At 44.4% G+C, this 22862-nt stretch overlaps 1 protein-coding gene across 12 annotated transcripts in view; it reads left to right on the forward strand.

Moving 5' to 3' along the window:
• The window catches only part of LOC147614265 (serine/threonine-protein phosphatase 5-like), an 89306-nt gene extending 66824 nt beyond the window's left edge, over positions 1 to 22482 (forward strand). For 6 of the 12 annotated variants that reach the window (XM_086780817.1, XM_086780820.1, XM_086780818.1 and 3 more), the window contains 11 exons: positions 12048 to 12217; positions 12351 to 12422; positions 12530 to 12680; positions 12781 to 12889; positions 13012 to 13129; positions 13244 to 13391; positions 13643 to 13891; positions 14003 to 14128; positions 21422 to 21522; positions 21623 to 21697; positions 21788 to 22482. In XM_086780817.1, the coding sequence (XP_086636943.1) occupies positions 12048 to 12217; positions 12351 to 12422; positions 12530 to 12680; positions 12781 to 12889; positions 13012 to 13129; positions 13244 to 13391; positions 13643 to 13891; positions 14003 to 14128; positions 21422 to 21522; positions 21623 to 21697; positions 21788 to 21847 (1379 nt within the window). In that variant the 3' untranslated portion in view covers positions 21848 to 22482. Of the gene's footprint in view, positions 1 to 11311; positions 11389 to 11529; positions 11685 to 11783; positions 11956 to 12047; positions 12218 to 12350; positions 12423 to 12529; positions 12681 to 12780; positions 12890 to 13011; positions 13130 to 13243; positions 13392 to 13642; positions 13892 to 14002; positions 14129 to 21421; positions 21523 to 21622; positions 21698 to 21787 lie in introns of those variants that run through there. The other 6 variants (XM_086780822.1, XM_086780827.1, XM_086780825.1 and 3 more) reach the window with 4 other exon arrangements.
• The last annotated feature ends 380 nt before the right edge of the window (positions 22483 to 22862 follow it).

Genomic DNA, 22862 nt, shown 5'->3' on the forward strand with positions numbered 1-22862 from the left:
CCACCCATCCTTCGTACAAAGGATGAGATTTTTGCAGTAGATGACTATGTCAGAGACTTGGATACTGCATTTGCACAGGTACGGACAGCCATAGAGAGGTCTCAAACCAAGAATAAAAAGGCAGCTGATAAGCATAGAAGGGATGTACAATTCAAACAAGGTGATTGGGTCTTGCTGAAATTTGAAAAGGCACGCCTTCGGAAGAGGCCAGGGAAAGAGGGAAAGTACCCTAAGCTTTCCAACAGGTACTATGGACCTTTTCAGATCTTGGAGAAGATCAATGATGTTGCATTTCGGCTTGTACTCCCAGATCATTGGAACATGCATAATGCTTTTCATGTGAGCCTATTGAGGCCTTATGTGGGACCGACACCGTTTGAGCCGGTTTTGGAAGACCCACCCGAGGTGGATGAGCTGGAAGAGATTCTTCAACCTGAACAGATTGTTTTTCACAAGGAACGAAAGCTTGCGGGAGGCAAACTTGTTCGTAGGTACCTTGTGAAGTTCAAGAATTATTCAGCTTTGGATGCGAAATGGATGGATGAGGTCTACTTCGACGATTACCCAGATCTTTTGAAGGCCTATCTGGAGGCTTTTCAGTTGCGGTCAACTGATTAGAAGCCGGGGGGAATGTCACAAACCCCTATATTCTAGGGACATGCGGATGCGTGTCAAGCCTACATACATGCGGATGCATGTATGTATTATACCTGGGCATGTGTATGGATCACATGAGTGGATGCATATGAGTCCAAGGACATGGCAGGACATTTGTGGACTTTCGGGCGGTCCCTGTGTGGATTCCGGCCATGCACACATGGTGTGTTATGATGGCAGGCGGAATATTTTCAAGTACAAGAATGATGATAGGTGGTTCTCCAAGTTTACATGTGCACAATGCATAAATGATGCATGCCATAACTTTATTTTACTTTGTGTGACATTGTCTTGCTGCCTGGACAATGCTTGTTATTTTGGCTTGTGAAGTCCGAGGGACCGGGGACGCCCAGGCACCTTGTGGACACGTGTGTGCACTCCTGTTTGGGCCTAAAACTGTGGGCTTATGGGTTTTGCAGGTGGTAAGTGCGTCCACACTCAATTTACAGCTTACTTCATTTACTACTAAGGTTTATTGGTTTGCAGGTCCACACTCATTAATAAGTGGCCGGACAACTTATAATGCGTTCGCATTTGGTTGGACCAAAATTAATGAAGTCCGGACAGCTTATGGCCATTTCCCATTTGGTTGGACCTAAACTTATAGAAACAGGACAAATGGAGCACTATGGGCTGGACACCTACCTGGACACCTTATGGGGACACATGTCAGCCAGCATGTGTACCCACCAGGCCCCTGAGGTGGCACCTGAAAAAGGCGCCTCCCTCAAGAGGCCCTTTTGGGCTGTTTTACTCATTATTCAACATATTGGAGAGCTGGTTGGAGCTTTGGGAGTTGCTACAGGGCTGGTTGCTTGCTTCCCGGACTCACACAGGCTTGGACAACGATCCCCACTCTTCTAAAGGGCTGGTTGGTAAATTTCAGACCTGCAATTTCTGGTTATTGCGAGTTTTGGGCTGGTTACAGGTGTCCAAAGTCAACTTGGACAGTACAGGACAGCTCTAGGGACCTCCACAGGGCTGTAGGACCCTTTACAGGTGGATTTCTCGCGACAGAAAGTTGCTGTTTTGGACTGGTTATTGCACAAAACAGGCCGGACAGCAATGGAATATGTGAGCATGGATGTGTCTCAAGGATTCCTGGTATAGCAGGTGCTTAGGGCAAGCATTGGGGACACTTGCTCGCGGAGAACACTGGGTTCTGGATCAGTTTCTCGCGTGGAAACAGGGCCTAAAGATCCATTTACATCTTGTGCAGGGTGGAGTACCTGTGAGGATTGTGATACTCTTGTGCAGGGCGGATGTACCTGTGAAGAGGCTTGTGCAGGGCGGATGTACCTGTGTGTAGGGCGGATGTACCTACAGATTCTCTTGTTTGAAATGTATTCATTCATAATGTATTTGGAAGAATCAGGTGCAGGCTGGTGGTGAATCCCCAGGCACCCGTAATCTTGTACTTTGCAGACTCTTTTGGTAATATAACCTAAAGGGGGGGGGTCAGCCTATCATCGGCCCCTTTATGTGGTGTACTGTCATTTTCAGCTTTGTGGTTGTAATGCTCAAGTGTTAAGTGCTCAGAATCTTGTTCACATTTATACGATTCCAATACACGCGTCCGCCTCCCGTTACAATCAGCTCTACAAAAATCCAAAAAAGTCTGTCTTTGGTGTTAAGGAAGTTCAATGTTTGGGCTGTATCATCGGTTCCGATGAGATTAGACTGGATCCATCAAAGGTTTAGGAAATCTTAGATTGGGACATTCCTAAGACCGCCCAAGAAATCCTCTCATTCCGAGGTCTTTGTCAGGCCTATAGTATCCATGTCCATCAGTTTTCCAACCTTGCAGCACCTCTTACCGACTTGCTCACGGGAGTGAAGATTCACAAGCAGAAAGTCTCAGTTACAGGTAAGGCACTTGATGCATTTCGTGCACTCTAGAAAGCTGCCTCAGAAGCCCCTGTATTAAAGTTAGCATGTTGGGATGAACCTTTCGAGGTCATTACCGATGCAAGCAATGGAGCCATAGGTGCAGTTCTCCAGTAGGACAATAGACCTGTGCCATATTACAGTAGAAAGTTGGATGTCGCTGAAAAGAATTATTCGGTATATGCCAAAAAGCTTTTGGGTGTGATCATAGCGCTCAAACATTGGAAGCCTTTTCTTTATGGACAGGTTTTCACAGTGAAAACGGACCACCAAGCGCTTAAGTGGCTTCAAACTATGCCCAGTTTTCAGTGGAGTGATCGACAGGCCAGGTGGAGTCAACTCCTCCAACAGTTTGGAGGAATGATTGAATATATCCCTAGTAAGCATAACCCAGTAGCAGATGCTCTTAGTCGAAAGGCCAGCATCCAAGCACTCCAAGAATCTACCATTCTTGAAATCACGGGGAAGGACTTAGATAGTATGAAAGATCAATATGTCGACTCCCCTGAGTTTTGGTACTCCGTACAGTTTGGTCCTCAATTCTGAGCCTGGCCACTATTCAGTACATAACGGTTGGTTGTTCTACAAGAACCGCCTCTGTGTCATTCGGGAAAAGCGATCAACTCTTCTCCATGATGCCCATGACTCCTTAGTTGGAGGACATAAGGGTATCAACAGTACCCTCGAGAAATTAGAACGGTCCTTTTATTGGCCAAAGATGAGGCGTGATGTCTATTCACATGTGCAAGCCTATAAGATTTGTCAAAAAGTAAAGATTCCACATACAAAGAAGGCTGGTTTACTTCAACCTTTGCTTATCCCCGATGGACCTTTCATCGACATATCTATGGACATTGTAGGGCCTCTACCAGCATCCACCGAATCCTGTAACACTCAGTGTTTCACCATTGTGGATCGCTTTAGTAAATTCTGCATGCTCATCCCATGCAAGCATACGGCCACAGTCGAGGACGTAGCCCGTCTGTTTTTCAAGCATTGGTACCCAATTTGTGGTTTACCTAGTACCATTATATCAGATAGAGATTCCAAGTTTACTTCGCATTTCTGGAGGGTATTATTTGAAAACTTCGGAACTAAGTTGCAGTTGTCTAGTGCATTCCATCCACAGACAGATGGCCAAATAGAAATTTATAACCAGTTGGCCTTTGATGTTCTCAAGTCATACTATCATGACCAGCAGTCCAAATGGGAACATTATCTTCCATTGGTCCAAGCTATCTTGAATGAAATTCATTCATCCAGTGTCGGACGGACTCCATATGAAGCAGCCTTTGGTCGCCGTTTCTCTTCTCTTTTGACAAGATTGGTGTCTCCATTTCTAGAGGCTAATAAAACCACGGAAGCATTTTCCGAGATCATTGAGTCAGTCAAGGACCGCTTGACCAAAGCACAGGAAGCATATAGCAGACATGCGAATAAGTCTAGACGAGATGTCCACTTCAAGGAAAGGGATTGGGTCTATCTGCGTATCATGAAACAACGATTGAAACAAGTGGGCAAACGTTGTCCCAAGCTTTCATTCCGTAGTTTTGGACCTTTCCCAATAGTCAAAAAGTTAAATGATATCTCCATGAAGTTAAAATTGCCTACCAGTTGGACGATGCATGATGTTTTCGATGTTTCTTGGCTAAAACCATATGTTGGACCATAAATGTTTGATGTTTCAGATGAACAACAGCTAGACGTGGTAGACGAAGAAGAAGTCATTGAGCCCGTGCAGATCCCTCTTCATTGTTGGAAGCATGGTTCCGGTCAACGGATTCATGAGTTCTATACGAAATTCCGAGATTGAGGTACCCACGAAGCCGTATGGCTAGACGAGTTGTTCTTTCAAGAGTATCCCCAGTTGTTGGCGGACTCTACTTGGAAGCCATGAACTTGCCGCCAAGCTAAGCAGGAGGTAATGTCACATGCACTCTGCACTGTAGTGCATGGTGACAAACTGGCTCATCATTAGCAGTGTAACATCTGTCGTACGCCGTGACCCCATTGTAATCCTCAGGCCAAGATAAGTCAAGCACGAGCTATGTAGGTCATTCTCAGCCATAGCAAGTCAGTGAGTCAGTCTAAGTCCCTTAACCCACTTAAAGAGACGCATTCATGCATATACAGTCAGTAGAAATCTTAGGGTTTGTATCAGAAAGCATCCTGCATATTGCACATCATTCATGCATAGCATCTAGACCATTGCAGGAACCCCAGATAGCATCCAGTATTTATCTAAGATTTTTCTGGTATTTTTTCATTATTTTCAGCATTTTTCACAGCATTTATACATTATTTATGGACATGAGCAGTCGGCCAGCTCTGTAGCCAGCCGACTGGCTCATTCAGCCCATATAAATACAGCCCTTGCATAATCATTCCATCATTCATCATATTCAGCAAGAGAGCAATCAAGCGCTTGTCATCCGCCCGCAGCCTCAGGAGCATAAGCGATTGCAGTTTCAGCCACCTCACTTCAGCATTTGTCTCCTACAGCCCTAGACGCCTCAAACGCATGAGCATTCAGCCATCTACATTATTAAAACGCATCAGTTCAGCATTCAGCCTTGCGTTTTGTGCATCCATACAGTTTTCAGCATTCATCATATCATCGTTTTGCTCCAGCCACTTGGTGAAGGTAAAACGCAGCATTCATATTCATTTACAGCATTCATACTTAGTCTAGAGTAGTCCCAAACAGCCCCTCTCTCAGCCCTAGATTTGCATCCCTCCCTCATACCATTGGGAAGAGTGCATAGACTCGAGATTGGACATCTTTGGTGCTTCTTTAGCAGTGCACAGTTCAGCCCAACACTTGGTCTTCAGAGGTCTTGCGTTTGGCTTATCGTCAGTCACACGGTCAGTTTCTTTAAAGATAATAAAGCAAATACTATCTTGGTAACGGAATAGGGGGCCCTTCAGCGGGTAATTCGGGACCCTATACGGTGTACAGTTCTCATCTCTCTCTCTCATCTCTCTGTAAAGTTTGAAGTAATAAAGTGGATCACTTACAAGTGTGTGTGAACCTGCACCCATAATTGTTAATATGTGAAATCATAAAGCTATAAATTGGATTTTTAGGGACACTTACCACCTACAAAACACATGTAGACCACCTGCTAGTCCCAAACAGGTGTGCACATACATGTCCACAGGGTGCCAAGGCGTCCCTAGCCCCATGGACAAGGCAGGCCAAAATCTTAGCCATTGTCCAAGCAAACAAGACAAGTCATCCAAATATAAAATCAAAGTCATGCACACACGAGTGCAGCTAGACTGGAAGAAACACCCATCTGCTCAGTTGTATCAACTAAAATATCCAGGGCTCATGATCCTTCCGGAGCTTACATTACCACATATCTATACCACACTACCTTCCCAGAACATAAATACAGAAGATCTCTAGGATAGCTAGTCCCAGTGAATCACATCATGTCAGGCTCCATATGCAACACAGACACACCATGTTAGGCTCCACTAGCCATACATGTATGTCATGTTAGGCTCCATATGCTACACATGAGGAGTAGAAAAACAGAAGCTCTGAGGAATTTTGTGACAACCTGTGTTTTCAGCCTTCATGCAAAAGTGCATCTGTACATATCATCGTTTTGCTACAACCCTATCGGTGAAGGTAAAACACATTCATTCATTCATTTACAGCACATAAACACAGCTTGGAACAGTCCCAATCAGCCCCTTCTCTTAGCCTCAGATTTGCCGCCTTCCTACATTCCATTGGAAGTGTGCATAGGCTTGAGATCGGTTATCATTGGTGCTTCTACAGTCGTGTACAGTTCAACTTGACTCTTGGTCTTTCAAAGGTCTCGTATATGGCTTATCTACAATCCCAAGTTAGTCCTTGATTCATTCTCTTCAAAGATAATAAAGCAAATACTCCTAGCAATAGGAGGGGGCCCTTCAGTGGGTAATTTGAGACCCAATAAGATGTACAGATGCATCTCTCTCTCTCTCTCTCTCTCTCTCTCTCTCTCTCTCATCTCTTAAAGTTTGAAGTAATAAAAGTGGATTGCTAAAGACTCGCGAAGCCCAGGATAAAGAATCCTTCATTACGCATAATTCCGTTGCATGTTACAGAAAGCCAAGAGATGGGACATAAAGAACCTGGGTGGAATGCTTCTCCCCTTTGCCATCAGGAACGATCTCCTTCCTAGCCCGAAGAGCCTGGAGTTTATTGATGTGCTCTCGCATCGTCAAAGACTTTGCAGGATTCATCACTCGCATCTGTACCATAGTCACGAGAAACGTTTTGAGGTTTTGAAGGTTTTTTTATGAAAGGTTTCGTCCGTCACTAAAAAAACTGCAGGTTTCGAAAATTTATAATTATAGAAATAAATTATAAATTTGTTATATATATATACATCATACATACATATTACAAAAAAATTATAATTCACAAGATAGATGCACAATTTCAAAGACTTTCATGCAATCTACAAGAATGACAAGTCACAAGATTCATTATTCAAGATAGATTGAAACTTAAAAGTATCAAAGACCATAGATCAATCATCATAGATAACATCATCCAAAATGCATAATACAGATACCATGGACCATGATTCATGATGCATCAATGTCAAATGATCATATGAATCATGATATATCATCATATGATCGTCAAGATATCAAAATCACCATAGAAACTAGAAACCAAAAAGATATAACAATACTCAAAGTCGTCATCTCAATGTCAATGTCAACAGTCATACTAAGTAGTCAATGCTCAAAAAATCTAGGAGCTAGTTGCTATCCCCTCTAAGTCTCTTGAGCTATCAGTGCCCGAGAGACTCGTAGAGATAGATCTCTCTCTCTCTCTCTCTCTCTCTCTCTCTCTCTCTCTCTCTCTCCTCATCTGATGGCATCATCTGTTGCATGACAAAAGAGCATGCTCTTCCTCGACCTTTGGGTCCTCTGCCACAACCCCGGCTGCCATGGCGGCCGGTGCCTCCAGTGTGTCTCAGCTAAACGCTCGAAGAAGTACCCACCTCTAGGGAAGAATGAAAATCAAGATCAGCACCCTCCGGCTCGGCAGCAGTAAGTAGAGTAGTAGCTCGAGACTGAGCTCGTGTAACACACCTTAAGCTTGCCTCATCCTCTCGAAGAAGCTCATATGCAAGATCCTCGTCATTGCACCTTTGAATAAAGCAAGGTCAATCTGCTCTCCCCGCTCCAATCCTCGCTCTAACTTTGTGAGGATCGTGACGTCAATCTCCTTCACCTTCCACTTGAGAACTCCTCCTTTCTCAATGCTCCCATTGGTTTCCTTGAGCTTCTCAAGTAGGCGAAGATTTGCGTTTACATACACCAACTTATCTAGTTTGGATGTGCTCAAGCTGCAACATCAAGATTCAAGCATGCAAATAAATTTATGTACATACTCCACATAACACAATCATCAATCGTGTCTCGACTCTTGAGTCCTGAGTCTTAAGTTATTACGTTTACCTGTTTCTCTTTTTTGTGATGTCCGCGCATTTACTCCAAATGCGCTCTGCGGCACCACTAGTGCGCTCTTGGGAGAGAGTGCGAAGAGCCAAGGTCTGCAAAGTGGGAGTCAATCGCCCATTGATTTCCCACCATGAGCTCTCTCATGGTGATCTCCTGTGCAAATTTGTCACGATCTTGAGAGAAGAGAAGCGACTCCTCAATGCTATTCAAAGAGCACAAACCAAACATATAAGTGAATAGTTATTAGTACTTGTTACTTTGCACACTCAAGAGAGAAGTCCTGTAAGTAACAAGCTTATTAATACTTACATGGACTGCTCCTCTGTAGCATATACTCTATCTAAATAAGATGTCCACCCGCAAACCAGCTTTATATTATGCCAAGGATTTGCATCCTTGAAAAGAGGATGAAGCACCATGTGGATTGGTTTATGAAACCAAATCCACCTTTCGTTCCAAATCCGAGAGAGATCCGAAACCCTGCACGTAGTCATGCATTAGCAATTGCCCAATTTATGTTTTAACGCTCATCAAGACTCATGATTACATGATAGATCATAGTAGTATGTACTAACTTTGAAGTGAAAAGTACATACCTCTCAAGTGACAAAGCTTTGCATGTGGTTATGCATTGCTATAGGCGTTGCATGTAGTGGTATACCAAGCTCATCGTACACCCCTTGTGATCAAAAAGACGCAACATGAAGTAGAGGGGTGAAACGGCTTGCTTTATGGCTTCCGCCTCATCCCAAAAATCATTACTTAAAATATAAGTAGTGATATTTTGGCCTCCAGCTTTTGGCTTCCGGCCCACCTGGATAGCAACAAAATGTTCATCAAACTCCACCCGCGTGCGAGTCTTTCAATTCTCATGCATTGACAAAAGATGAAAGCCAAGAGATGGGACATAAAGAACACGGGAGTAATGCTTCCCCCCTTTGCCATCGGGAACGATCTCCAACCTGCCCTCACTGTGAATCGGGATAGTGGACTTGTCACCAATAAAGATGTGACCTGTTTGCCTCCGAAGATGCTGTAACAACTCTCGAGAAGGAGTTATGTGCTTGGAAGCACCACTATCTAGAATCCACTCTCGAGTATCTCCAACGGTTAGACCAATCGCCTCCGTGCTTGAAGAAGATGAAGCTCCGATGTCCATAATCTCCAAGTGCACAAAAGCTGGAATCTTTGCGGCTGCAACGGAGGAATCAACAACTTTCTCGGTGCTCCGCTAAGGACATTTCCTCTAGTTGTGACCCTTCTGGCCACAATGGTTACAGGTCCACTCGGCCTTTAAGGCATCACGATCTCAGTCAGGCTTTTTCTCATAGAAGACTTCACGTGTGAAGACTTCCCTTTGCCCTTGTTGTTGTTGCTATTGCTGTTGCGGCCTTTCGACCATTGGCCAGTCAAAGCCTCATAATCTCCGCCTTGTGGAGGGTTAAGAACCCGCTCCTCTTGGTCCAAAACCATTGGCACAAGCTCCTCCCAAGTAATGGTGTTGAGCCTCCCATTGGTGATCAAAGAAGAATAGAAAGCTGAGTATTGAGGGGATAGATGAGACAACAAGGTGATGGCCATGTCCTCTGATGATATCTCCTTCCCAGCCTGAAGAACCTCCTGCTGAAGAGCCTGGAGTTTGTTGATGTGCTCTCGCATCGTCAAAGGCTTTGCAGGATTCATCAATTGCATCTGCACTTCCAAGGAAATCCTTTTCATGGGCGATACCCAATTGCACAAAGAGGCCAAGTGCTACCAAATCCCTTGAGCCAGCGTCATGTGTTTGCTATGATTGATCACTTGGGGTGTGCGATTGAGGAAGATGAAAGAAAGCACACGGGCATATTGACACGATCCCACAACTGTGCCTGGGCCTCCCGCTCTTTCTTAGTGGATAGTGGAGGTTCCTCCTCCAACTTTGGCCTTGGAACTCCAACTATGATGAAATCAGCCAAATCATAAGACTCCAAAATAGACTCTGACTCCCATCATTACCTTTCAGATGCCATAGTTGTTCCCGTCCAATTGTCAGTCCACCGGGAACGCCGGGAGGGTGGGGATCTTCACATGTTTCTCTGCCATCTCGAGCAAATCTACCATCTCGGGGGTTCACGAGGTCTTGTGAAGGGAGGGTGGGTGGGGAAAAAAAAGAGGCTGCACTTGCTTGCCTGTACGGCCCAAAAACACTCCAATTAGCACCAAAGACAGCAATCCCGAATGTTCTCACTATCTCGAATGCTTCAAGCCACCTGGGGCTCGGAAATGAGACAAACAACTGAGACAAAAGAAATGCAGAAGCGCTGTAGAAACTCTGCTATATACATGATATCTGGTACAACAATGATGTGGGGGGCAACTGCCCAATATATATGGGCAGGGGCTGCTGGTCGGCCACTGCAAAACAGGCCGACAGCCTCATAAGAAGAGCTCACGACTAGGATATACCTAGTCGGCCAGCATCTAACCTGGTCGGCCAGCACACAGTCGGCTCCTCCTGGCCAGCAAAACACTTACAGCCGACCAAGGAAAAAGATATCACCCCATGACTAGCTAAAATGGGAAAATGGACAATGAGGAAAAAATGGAGAAACTCACACACGGGCGGTCACACCCACAACATTGGCCCTCACTCCCTACAGTGTAATATGGTAAGACAGGAGATGACTGCTAACAGATAAACCCCCATTCCCAAAGCTTGTACGCATATTTTTCGGAGCTTATATCACATTTGGTGACACCAAATGTTCGCACTATCAAGGAATTCAACAATCTGGAAAACAGTTCCCTCGTGCACAGATGGAACAGGTTTCCCAAGGAATTGCTCATGGGCAGAACAAGCTGTCCATGGGGTTACAAAGGGTGTGCAGAGGTAGATAGATTGCCCTCAGGTAGAATAACAGAAAAGGAGGGTTGCATGGCTGCTACAAAGGGAGGAGCAGAGTGGAACTTAGGTGGAGCAGCCGAGGGCTTTGGTGATGTGGTTCTGCAAGGCATCAGACAGGGAGGTGGCAGGTATTGCAGAGCATTAGGGCAGTCAACCATCCTTTTCCGAAGGTGGTGAATCGTATTTTGAAGGTGGGAGTGGGTATGCATGCATCACCCGTGTGTAGGTGAGGTGGGCCCCATGTGTGTGGAGGCATCCTTTTACCCATGATGGGAGCTCCTTTTGTAAAGTGCCTGCCCTCTTATTTAAATGAGGTGTGAATCTTTGAGTATAAATTTAAACAAGAATATAGAATGGGGTTGTAGACACACTGACCACTTGTTCACATTGATAATCCCAAGTCAGATACACACACTGCAAGCACTAAGGCGCACGCAGGCCTTCCCCGGCCCCGATGGCCATTACACGTGTGGTAAGAACTGGTAAGATCCTATGCAAAATGATGCATTCATTCTAGACGTTTTCCATGCATCAAACGATATAAATGATGCAATGCACATATTGTATTGGAACAATCCCCCATTCTCAATAGCTTGTACTTGACATATTGGTCTCATGTACAGGTGCTAAGACCCTTTTACATTCTTCAGAGTCCAGTTAAATTGACTAGGAGTTCACTCAAAACCAGTAAGCATGAGGTTTATGTCCAACTGGTGACAAACCCATACCAGTATATGGAATTTGGATATTGCTAGCCGGGGCTCTCCATATGCAACGGGTAAAGCTCTAAGTGGAAACTCTTTTCATGAAATTAGAAGAAAGAGAGGTTATAACATGTACAGGGCTGTTACAGGAGATAAGTTTTGCTTGGTGGCAGTTTGTCCAGCTTCTCACTGTTGATGGTTGGCCAAATCTGCCATAGGACCTCAGCATGGCGGGGCTTATGGGATGTCATAGAACCTAATCTTTGCTATGCACGTGTGAAGTTGGCTGTTTGAAGTAAAGATTGCAGTTTGTTCTTGCTGAGTTTTGGAAATCTTTACATTGTTGTATGTATCATGTTGTTGTGGACTTTTTGATAGGTTTTTAAGCCCCTAATTGCTTTTGCTGTGGGTCCTAATGAATTTTCTCACCTCTTCAGCTCACAAGTTCTCAAAAGCAGTAGACCTCTACACTCAGGCTATAAATTTGAACAGCAACAATGCTGTATACTGGGCAAATCGTGCATTTGCCCATACAAAACTTGAGGAATATGGCAGTGCAGTTGAAGACGCCACAAAAGCTATAGAGATTGATCTACAATATGTGAAGGTAAGCACTTCCGTTTTCTTGTAGTATTCAAATTTACAAGTGTTTTCGATCTGAATAAAGATTCAGCTCTGTTCTCTGTGGTGTCTCAATTGTTGCTAGTGTGTTAATCATCTTGTAGGATCACCTGATGTAGGGATACTATCGGCGGGGAGCCGCATTTCTAGCAATGGGGAAGTTTAAGGAAGCTTTAAAAGATTTCAAGCAGGTGTGCTCAAGTGGTTAAGACTGAGCTCTGTTAAAATGTATGTGGATGTGTGTCACTTGCATTGGAGCCATTATGGGGGAATCTCTTACATTATGTGCTGCTGGCAGGTAGCTAAGATAGTACCCAAAGATCCAGATGCTATGAAAAAGCTCCGTGAATGCGAAAAATCTGTGCAAAAGATGAGATTTGAGGAAGCGATTGCAAGTAGCGAGTATGAAAAGATATCTATCGCAGAGACATTGGACTATCATTCCATAGGTAATCTCCTTTCATTTGTCCTCCCATGTGCATTGGCACGTCCCAGAGACAAGGACCAACTTTCTTGCTGATACTAATACTTCTTTTATCGTGCCCCTAGACGTGGAAAAGTCTTACAAAGGGCCCAGGTTTGAAGGCGAGACTATCACCCTCGATTTCATAAGGACAATGATGGAGGATTTCAAACAACAGAAAAAAATACACAAACGGTGTGTGTATCGGTGCTTAGGATATGCAGTGGTGGTGCTTATGCCTTTTGTCTTCTTTTTCTTTCATGATCTTTTTGCTCATTAGTGACATTATTCTTTTGGGCTGCCCGTTTTGCTTGAAGATTTGCTTTCCAAATTCTGCTTCAAATGCAGAAGATTCTAGTTGCCCTTCCGTCTCTAGTGGATGTTACAGTTCCTGAAAATGGCCAATTTACTGTTTGTGGTGATGTTCACGGTCAGGTGAGTACCAACTTTTGTGTTATGATTGGATCTCAGTGCAATGTAACCTTCTGATTTGGTCATGCATGCTATAGTGATAATAATTTTTTTCTCTTCTTCTAAAACCGAGTGCAGTATTATGACCTGCTGAATATTTTTGAACTTAATGGGCTTCCGTCTGATGAGAACCCTTATCTTTTCAATGGGGACTTTGTTGATCGAGGATCTTTCTCAGTGGAAGTCATCTTCACTCTCTTTGCCTTCAAGTGCCTTTATCCACAAGGTGGTATTTTATGCTGTTTTGACATGGTCTAATCTCTAGGCTTAGTAATAGTGGCTTCAGACCAAGGCAACCCCATCCGGGGTTGCCGTCTGATTAAGTGGCTTTGAAGGGCGCCCCTCCTGCCGAATGGGTTGCCATCTGCTGGATTGTGTCACTTTAATGCAGCTCTGGTGGGTGAGCGCTTGTCTGATTTCTTGCTAGGTCAAACCTAATATAAAATTAAAGAAGGCCTTTGTTTCAATGATCTGCAGGTGTTCATCTCTCAAGGGGTAACCATGAGAGCAAAAGTATGAACAAAATTTATGGATTCGAAGGGGAAGTGAAGGCAAAGTTCAATGAAACGATGGCAGAGCTGTTTGCTGAAGTCTTTTGCTGCTTACCATTGGCGCACTTGCTGAATGGGAAAGTATTCGTTGTACACGGAGGCCTTTTTACCAGAGATGGTGTCAAGCTCTCTGATATACGGAACATAGATCGATTCATTGAGCCACCTGATGAAGGTATGTTGCATGTGGATGCATACCTGAGTTTTCATACACTATACAAGTGATCTGATTACATGATGGAACTGGGATTATAGTTTTGGCATATGATGCTTCATTTCTATTCAGGACTAATGTGTGAGCTGCTATGGAGTGATCCCTATCCCGGTTTGGGTAGGTCACCAAGCAAACGGGGGGTTGGTGTAGCTTTTGGCTCAGATGTCACGAAGAGTTTTCTGCAAGAAAATAATCTAGGTAACCATGAGCCTCTGAGTTGAAACTTGATTGCATGACATTATGTAGTGTTGGCTTATTGGCCAGACAGGGCTAGGATTTGTGGCCAAAATGGCAAATTTTATTGTATTGCATATGCCATGACCTTGATGAGATAAAATGAGCACCTTACTTAATTATTAAAGATCGAAGTTGTCTCACTGTTTTAATTTTGGAAGGTTTTATTTGTTTAGTATGGCAGGATAGTTGTGTGGGGAAGCTTTAGATAATAGAGCTATGCTGCTTTCAAATTTGAGAGAGAGAGAGAGAGAGTTATATTAATGTCTACAAAAGACCAAAGGGTCTATGAGACCAAAGTGTTACAATGTGTCCATAAAGTGACAAAATCTTTGAAAAAAACATGATAGAAAAATCCAACTAAAACTGAGAGAAGAAACAACAGCCCTGTAAGTGCCTCTGGTACAATGCTACAATGATACAACGTGAGGGGATCCAAGTGGGTCCTTGAGATCTATGACTATATAGAGGCTCTCCCACATCCACTGCCTGTTGAGGGGCACTCCTATATCTTTGGAGGATCTCTTGGATCTGAAGCTGTCGGGTGGAGAATCTCCTTGTACCAATGGGTCTTGGCTGTCTAGCTTGCTGCACCTGAATTGCTCTGTCTTGGGAGATGCCTTTTAGGCGGGGTGGCATCCGTGGCACATGTGCTATCAATGCGCGTTGCCTGGTCTCTATCGAGTAGTCTCCGTTGAGTAGGGGCATCCGGGTTAGGTATCTCATCGTTACCGGCGAGGGCCTCCATCTTGGGTTGGATGAAAGAAACTTGTGATGGTGGGCTGTGAGGTATCTGCGGTCTGCCTTCGTGCCTCTCTGCATAGCTGATCTTTGTGGTGGTGTAGCCCAGCCCATCATTGGTCAAGGAAATCAATGAGGGGAGAGATGTTGGAATGGTGCCAAAGGTTGCAACACACATAGATGCAACAAGCAAGGAGAGAGGAGAGAGAAGCACAACACTAGTAGATTGATGAAAATGAGTGAAGTACAAGTGAAGTGACATGATAAGGTCACTTACACACTTATAAGAGTGTGTACACAGTGTACACGCTCGAGAGAAAACCTCCTAAGGAGGGAAAAAATGCCTCGATCCATTATTAGCCTATGTCCACACCACTACCATATAAATGGCTACAAATCCCCCCCGTAGTGATGATGTGAACTCGTGGTTGATCTATCCCCAAATGGCAATAAGCCCAAAGCTTTTCGAAAACTCTCGTGAGAGAGCCTTTGTGATGGCAGGTGTTAGAGTGGTAACCACATGAGCATCATGCTCTCTCTCGTTAAACCTATCAAGCTTGTATAACCCATGATACAATGTGCTAGATGTGACTAATGAATAGCCACTTTCACGGTCCCTGACTGTGCACCTGTCGTCTTCAAAGCTCACTGCATATCCTCTTCTAGCATAAGAGAAGACTGACATTTAATTCTTTTTAATCCCAGCCTCCAGGTACATACAATACATTTAATTGACATAAGTTTGCTCCATCTGCTATTGTGAGGTTCACCTCACCAACTCCCTTGACTGGATAAGAAGAATATTTTGCACATGTTATTGTTTTGCCCACAAGGGCAGCCATAAGCATCTTAAACAAATTCCTTTGAGAGGTTGTGTTTAGAAGCACCACCATGTGTCAAGTCTTTCATCGACACTGAGAGACACATGCTTTAATGATGCATCATAACTGCAAGTAAGAAAAGTCCACTCTTCTTGCACAAGAGACGCATCATCTTTCATTGCAGGTGATGAAGAAGAATCTACAACCATGCTGGTTTCCTTTTTCTTCTCCATTGCAAGTCGTTTTCTGCACTCATTTACATAGTGACCCAACTTTGTGTAGTAGTGACATTTATCCTCTTTCTCGGGCTTGTCTGCATCATTCTTAGCCTTTTGTGAAGACTGTCTCAAATCAGCCTTCGGCGGAAAATTGCTTTTGGGTTTACCCTTGCCTTGGGCAACAAAAGCCCCATCACTGCCACGCATGATGGAAGATTCATTCTTTCGATTCTGCTCCTTCTGTAGCAACAAATCAACTAGCTCTTCAAACAAGATTGGTTACAGGTTTTCCTGTATAGATAGTGAGTGATTTGTGGAAATTCAGATACGTTTTTTTGGCAGTGATGATAGTGTCCTGGAGGTTGGAGACCAACTCCTTTTTGGGAATGACCTCATCAATGTTAAGCAATTGCTTCCGAAGATCTTGGACCTTTGTAAGATGATCAACCATGCTGTCCCCATCGTTCATGGACACATTTTCGAACTCCCTTTCAAGAAAGGCAACTCTAATCTCATCTCAAGCTCGCTGTGAGGTCTTGCAAGACTTGCTATGCGGTATTATTGATCGCTTTACTGGCAAAGCAATCAAAGCCATCGCTTGGGCATCACGAGTATCCCAGCTCTTCTGCTCTTATGAGGGAGGAGCAGTTGGTGTAGCTTACTGAGCACCACGGCCAGGTGTATTAGGTGCTATGTCTGTAGGGTGTACATCTTCACTTGATACGTAACCCCGTAAACCTTTGGCCACAAGAAGGTTTCAGACCATGAAACTCCACAAGGAGTAATTATTGCCATCCACTTTGTCCTCCCCATTATATCAGTTGTATTTCTAGCCATAATGATGAAATCTCTGTGCTAAGAGATATGCAAACACTTGCAACCATGTATGCTGTAAAAAGCACCTGCAAGCAAAAACCCAATGCACCGGAGTGCTATGCTAGGCAATCACAAGTTCCTTAGCAAACTTTTTGCCTCAAATACAAGGTTGCAATAAGTGTTTGGAGTGTCCTGAAACGACACGTGCAATCCAAATCCTTGCACATTCATTGCACAAACATCCAAACAAGGCTTGTAGAATGAAAAGCCCCAATTTTTTGTGCACCACTGAGCTATATGATGTGCCAATTGCGCACAAATGGGAAAAGCTCCAAATTTTAATGCATTGTTGGGCTGAATTTTGTGCCAATTGCACATAAATTGCATAAGTCCCAAAATTTTGTGTAATTGTGCAATTAAGCACAACTTTCAAAAAATCTCCAATTTTTATTGAACCTTGCACTTGGAATGTTTCATTGTATTGTTGCTTGCACTTGGAATGTTTCATTGTATTGTTGCTTGCACTTGGAATTTTGCACGGAAGCATGTAATTCACAAAAGCCCGAAAAATAGAAATCCAAAGTAGTACTTTTGAGATGGTGGAGGGGGGGACGGGTGACCAACTATCACAACAGAGAAGTAGCACTCTGAAGGTGTTGATCTCGGGGTTCAAGCACAGTAGCAGCTAATGGGCAGTGAAGATCAGGCTTGGAGCAGCCTAGTTGACGGACGTCGACCACACGCCTAAAGCTTGGAGAGTGCGACGCTGCATGGGAAGGTGCCCTGAGACGGAAGCGGTGGGGTCCTTGTGGTGGCTTGCAGCGAGGGAGGCTTGTGGAGGCAGCGGATAGCAAAGATACCAACGGTTGCCACTTAGAAGTGATCGAGGCAGGAACGACGAAGTCGAGGGACGGCACTTGCAAAACGGCGACAGACGGAAGGTCCCCACAAAACTTTAAATGTAGGGCTATGCTACGCAAGGCACAAAGTGGGCGGAGCTCCACCTGTGGACTGGGCAGTGGCGGAACTCCCCACAGTTGTGCCGTCGGGTTAGCGGGCCAAAACGGGCGGCGGGTGGTGCAGGGGGTAGTGGGGGCACTAGGCAAGGGTGGCTGAAGCAACGTCAGCGGCTAGGCCGGACGCCCGCTGGCGAATAGGTCTACGGTGAAGGGGCAGGTGAGCAACTCCGTCCAGAGGGTCCCTGAAGTCCCCCGGTGGTGTCCAGTAGCCCCTGCAACTTTGATACCATTGTTGGCCTTGGAGGGGAGCAACTCCTTCCAGAGGGCCTCGAGCGGCGTCCAACAGTCCCTGTAGCTCTGATACCACTGTTGGCTGAGGAGGGGAGTTGCACCCACACACAGAAATACATAGCACACTAAGATCACAGAGATGGTGAGAGATGGAGATGCAAATGTGGATTGCATTGGAAATTGGAATTTGTGAAGAATGTAGGTCAACTCCATAATATCATAATACAAATAAAGTGAATGGTGTTCTTTCACACCAGATCTCCAAGGGGAAAAACCCAAAGGGAAAAAGTGCCCTTGGTTAGCCCAGGCCCCATGTTAGCCATGAATCTCAATACAAGCAGCTACTCCTTCGAAAAAAATTTAGTGCTAACTTCCCAGCTTGGCAAGCTAACTTCTAATGAGGGAAGGGATTTGGAGCATTGTCAAAGGTAATGAGGAAAAATCAGAGGGAACAGCGACATCTCTGGAAGTGAAAGGAGGGATCAACCAAAATGATAAAGCTTTGGTACATACTGGTCTCAGTCTCGCCAATAATCTCATACACCACCTCGACTTTGACAAATTTGCAAAAGAGGTATGGGATAAGCTTGATAATTTGTTTGGAAACAAGATAAATAAATCTAAGGTACTTCTCAAGCAGAAGTACTATACTTTAAAAATGAAAGAACATCACACTCTCTAACAGTATCTCGGCACAATAGGCCACTTCTACAACAACTCATAGCATTAAATGCAAAATTTAATGAGGATGATAAAAAGGCAGTTCTCTTGTCTAGTCTAGAAGCAATAGACAGATTCAAGGAAGTGTTGTCTACATTCCGAGTGTCTCGTGAGATGGCATATGACAGGATGGTGACAATTCTCATTGATGAAGACATACGGCTTCAAGACCACAATGCCACTAGTCTTGACTTGGAGAAAAGTTTCTTCATCAAACAGAAGGACAAAAATAAAGGGGGAACTTTCAAATGCACCTTCTACAAGAAGTTGGGTCATATTGAAGACAAATGCTTCAAGCGTCTGGCTAAAGAGCAAGAAAAGAACCACACCAACTTAGTTGTTGAGGTTGAAGATGAAGATGAGATGAAGGAACTAAAGATACCCCGAGCAAGTCAAAAATCTCTACTACAAAATCAAAAAAAGCTTTCATTGCGTTTTCTAATCTTTCTATCTCAAAGGAAGATTCTATGTGTGAGTCAAGGGTTCTTTGCTTGGGATGTCCCCCGAAATTTGAATTATATAAATCTTGTGTGTTTTTTCTCTTTTATATGTTTTGAGTAGACTAATGTAAGTTAAAGTAATGAGTGGTCAAGTTCCATTTGTAGTTAAATTTTTAATTTTGTTTTTCGAGCCGGGGTCAGAGATTTGTAGTTAAAGTCATGAGTGGTCAAGTTCCATTTGTAGGTTTGATTGTGATCTTTTGTATCATGTCTGGTATCGCCACTGTGATCTCTCGCATCACGTGGCGCCAATGAGCCCAAATCACCGTGCCTATTGAAGGCCAATCTTGATACATCTCCACCTTCGCGCCCTATAAAAGGCGAGACCCAAACGTGGTCATAGGCATTTGATCCCTCCCAAGTTGGGGCCAGGTCTTTGGCTTGTAGCCGCCCTGAGAAAAGGCTTTGCCTTCACCTTTTTGATTGACAACGAATGTTTGATCTGAACAATTATCTGCCTGAACAACCCATCTACGGCTATCTCTGGAATATATCCTTCCTACTGCCCCCGTCCTTTGCTGAAATGAAGTCCTGATGCGTTGGTCTTTGATGCCTCTGGATGCTCTTGCTGATGCATGGGACTTGCCTGCCCAAGCTTAGAGTCAAATGATGAATTAATGAGGTCACGGGCCTATTTACAGGGCACCTTTGCACCCTTTATGCTGTCGAGAAGCTGCATATTTCCTTTTACCTGATCTGGCCTGATGTCTGGTGCCTGACGGTGTAATAAGCTGCCAGGCACAGGGAAGTTGCTTGGACCTTACCCACAACCTACCCTGATGGTGACTGGCCTGACAAGTCCCTGAACTAGGGCTTGATGTCGGGACAGAATGTTCATCGCTAACCCTGATCTTCACATAATCATGTCTAGTTTGTCCATGTGGCATGCAAGTGGGGGGTGCATGTGACAGCCAGCTACCCCAAGTGCTGGCTGCTTGAACAGTAGGTAAGAGGAATGTGGGGAGTGCTCCAAAGGAGGGAGGCGGCCCTGCTTGGCTAGTTTGGCCAACATTACTTCGTGTGTCCATACTTGCTGCCTTGGCCACCTTCAAGTGCCCAAACATGGCATCAACCTGATGCTGTCTGATGCTTATTATGCCGCATACAACATCAACTCATTGCTTCATTCTTGATCTGGCCATTAGTCTATTGTAGGAAACAAGGAATGCATTGTTTTGCGTTTGCATCATACGTTTCCACGATAGAGACACACATGAGGTCGTGTGGTTGGCCAAGAATTTCCTTAACTAATGTTTAGCTGTAACTTGACAGACTAGCCTGATGAGCCTTACTGTGCCCTGCAGTTCCATTCTCCTATTCCTTGTATGCATGCCTGGAGCAGCCTACAGGCCAGAAAACACAAGGCAGGTCCAGAAATCAGGTGACGTAGGGATGAAGGGACTGTAGAGCGCTGTTATATAGAGGCTAGGGGGAAGGAGAAGCTGGTTGGCTGTGTGAAGGACCGACCGACTTGTAGCCCAAAAATCATTATTGGCTTGCGTTTCACACGTGATCCTCCACGGTTCTTGGTATTGTTCCTCAGATGGGTTTAGACATAGTAGGGCTCCCTGGGCCTAGACATTTGATACTGACTAGTACCCGTGCCAATAGGTCTAATAAGTGTGTGGGGCACCAATACATCATTCAAGAGGGTTACATCGATCTGCGGCACTAGCAAGACTGACGTGTGGGGGACGTGCAGAACTGACCCTGACACACCTGCAGTGGCACATTGGCTAACACATCCCTGGACAAGGTCTCACAACGAGGAAGGTGTCCGACCACAGGGTCTTGCACTTTTCCTGTATAGTCATGTCCATGGCACACAAGCGCGGGATGCATGTGACAACCCTCCCAGTGCCAATATATCGAAAGTCCAGGCACATGTATAAGCCTTCTCTGTGCCAACATATCAAGAACCTTGGTATCTGGAAAACCCGTTTCTATGCCAACACAAGTCAAATCCTTGGATTCAGGCACTGACTCCAACAAGCCTCTCTGATCCATCAAGTTTCGGGCATTGACTTCAAAAAAATCCAACATGTGTATTGGAAAAGGCAGTCCAACATCTTGCGGTTAATGTTTCTATGTGAAATTAATATATTAAAAAAAACCCCCACTTACAGCTCAATTCTTTTTTTGTTCTTGTTGATTTTACTTAACATGTTTTGATTTGGTGTGCTGTTTTCAGAGCTTGTCGTCAGATCACATGAGGTCAAGGATGAGGGCTATCAGATTGAGCATGATGGCAAGCTGATTACAGTATTCTCAGCCCCTAACTATTGTGATCAGGTAACAATCACTTTAACCCCTCTGTTAATAATCTTTATTAATTGGAAACATTCCGAGGCTGCCTAGAGTCATTAGATTGACATTAATTGTGCACTTGCAGATGGGCAATAAGGGAGCATACATAAAGTTTAAAGCCCCAGAATTCAAGCCAGATATCAGAACCTTTGCTGCAGTTGTAAGACATGGCTTTTTTTGTGGATCTTAGAATTAGATATTGGGGTTCAAACTTGCTAATTTCCTCATTTCTTTTGACTTTGTATGGCAGCCTCATCCGAATGTCAAAGCAATGGCCTACGCAAATAATTTGCTCAGCCTATTTGGCTAGCTGCATCCCCAAGTTTTCCAATTGCTTAGAATGGCTGAATCTGCAGTGTTTGTATTCCTGTGCCATTGTTCTTTGAGGCGAAGTCGAGGTGTGCCCTGCAACGTGTGACAGATTCCATGCTCACTTTCTATGGCAGTTTCAGCTTCCGTCAGCTGCACAAAGGAGTTCAGCACTCTCCTATGAGAAGGCTGGCATGTTCATTACTGTTTGGATAAATGCTGTGCATTCCTAGTAGAAACATGATACATTCCATGGATTCCTTCATGAAGCCAGCTTGTAAAAAACAATATTCATAATTTTGGCACTACCCTGAGGTGGAGGTGATGCTAAAAGCAGCTGCCATGTACTCTCCTGTTGCCTTTGTGATTGTATTATCCCAGGTGATCAACTTCCCAGTGTGCTGAGGACAAGGGTGTATTGTCAGATCTCATGCAGGCAAATTTTACTGCTCTGGCAAAAACCCTCTAAAATGGGAGTTGTCGTAACCTGTAGTATGCTGGGCATTTGATCTCCATGTCACATTCTCCTGACCGAGTGCGTATGTTGTGCACAGAGAATGGTCTAGTTACATTACTTTAAGTTGTCCAACAAATCCTCCTGGCATGTAAATTGAATGCACAGTTAGTTTGAAAAGTTATCATATAAGTGTCGTTAGAATGGTGGTAAGTAAGAGTTTGCATTCATGGTCACTGACGGAGCATGTATGGTCTTCAGTCTTCGAGAAGATGATAGCTGTTGGTGGATCCGACTCGATATACAACTTTTGCTTGTGACCCTATAATATTAGTTTGTTTCTCTCAGTCTCACAGGTTCAAACAAAGACTGAAGGGTCTGTTAGGCCAAAAAGTGTTGCAACGAGTCCATGAAGTGACTTTATCATAAAAGAGGCAAATTTAGTTACCTACCATATGAATGACAGAGGTACAAAGTAGCCCCTATGATGGCTGAAGCATGTGGTGAGCTAACTCTGCATATCTTAAGTACAAATGCCTGTCTGGAAGAAGGGGGTCATTCT

Source organism: Cibotium barometz, chromosome 42, assembly GCF_041138505.1.
Source record: "Cibotium barometz isolate CiBa-2024 chromosome 42, ASM4113850v1, whole genome shotgun sequence".
NCBI lineage: Eukaryota > Viridiplantae > Streptophyta > Polypodiopsida > Cyatheales > Cibotiaceae > Cibotium > Cibotium barometz.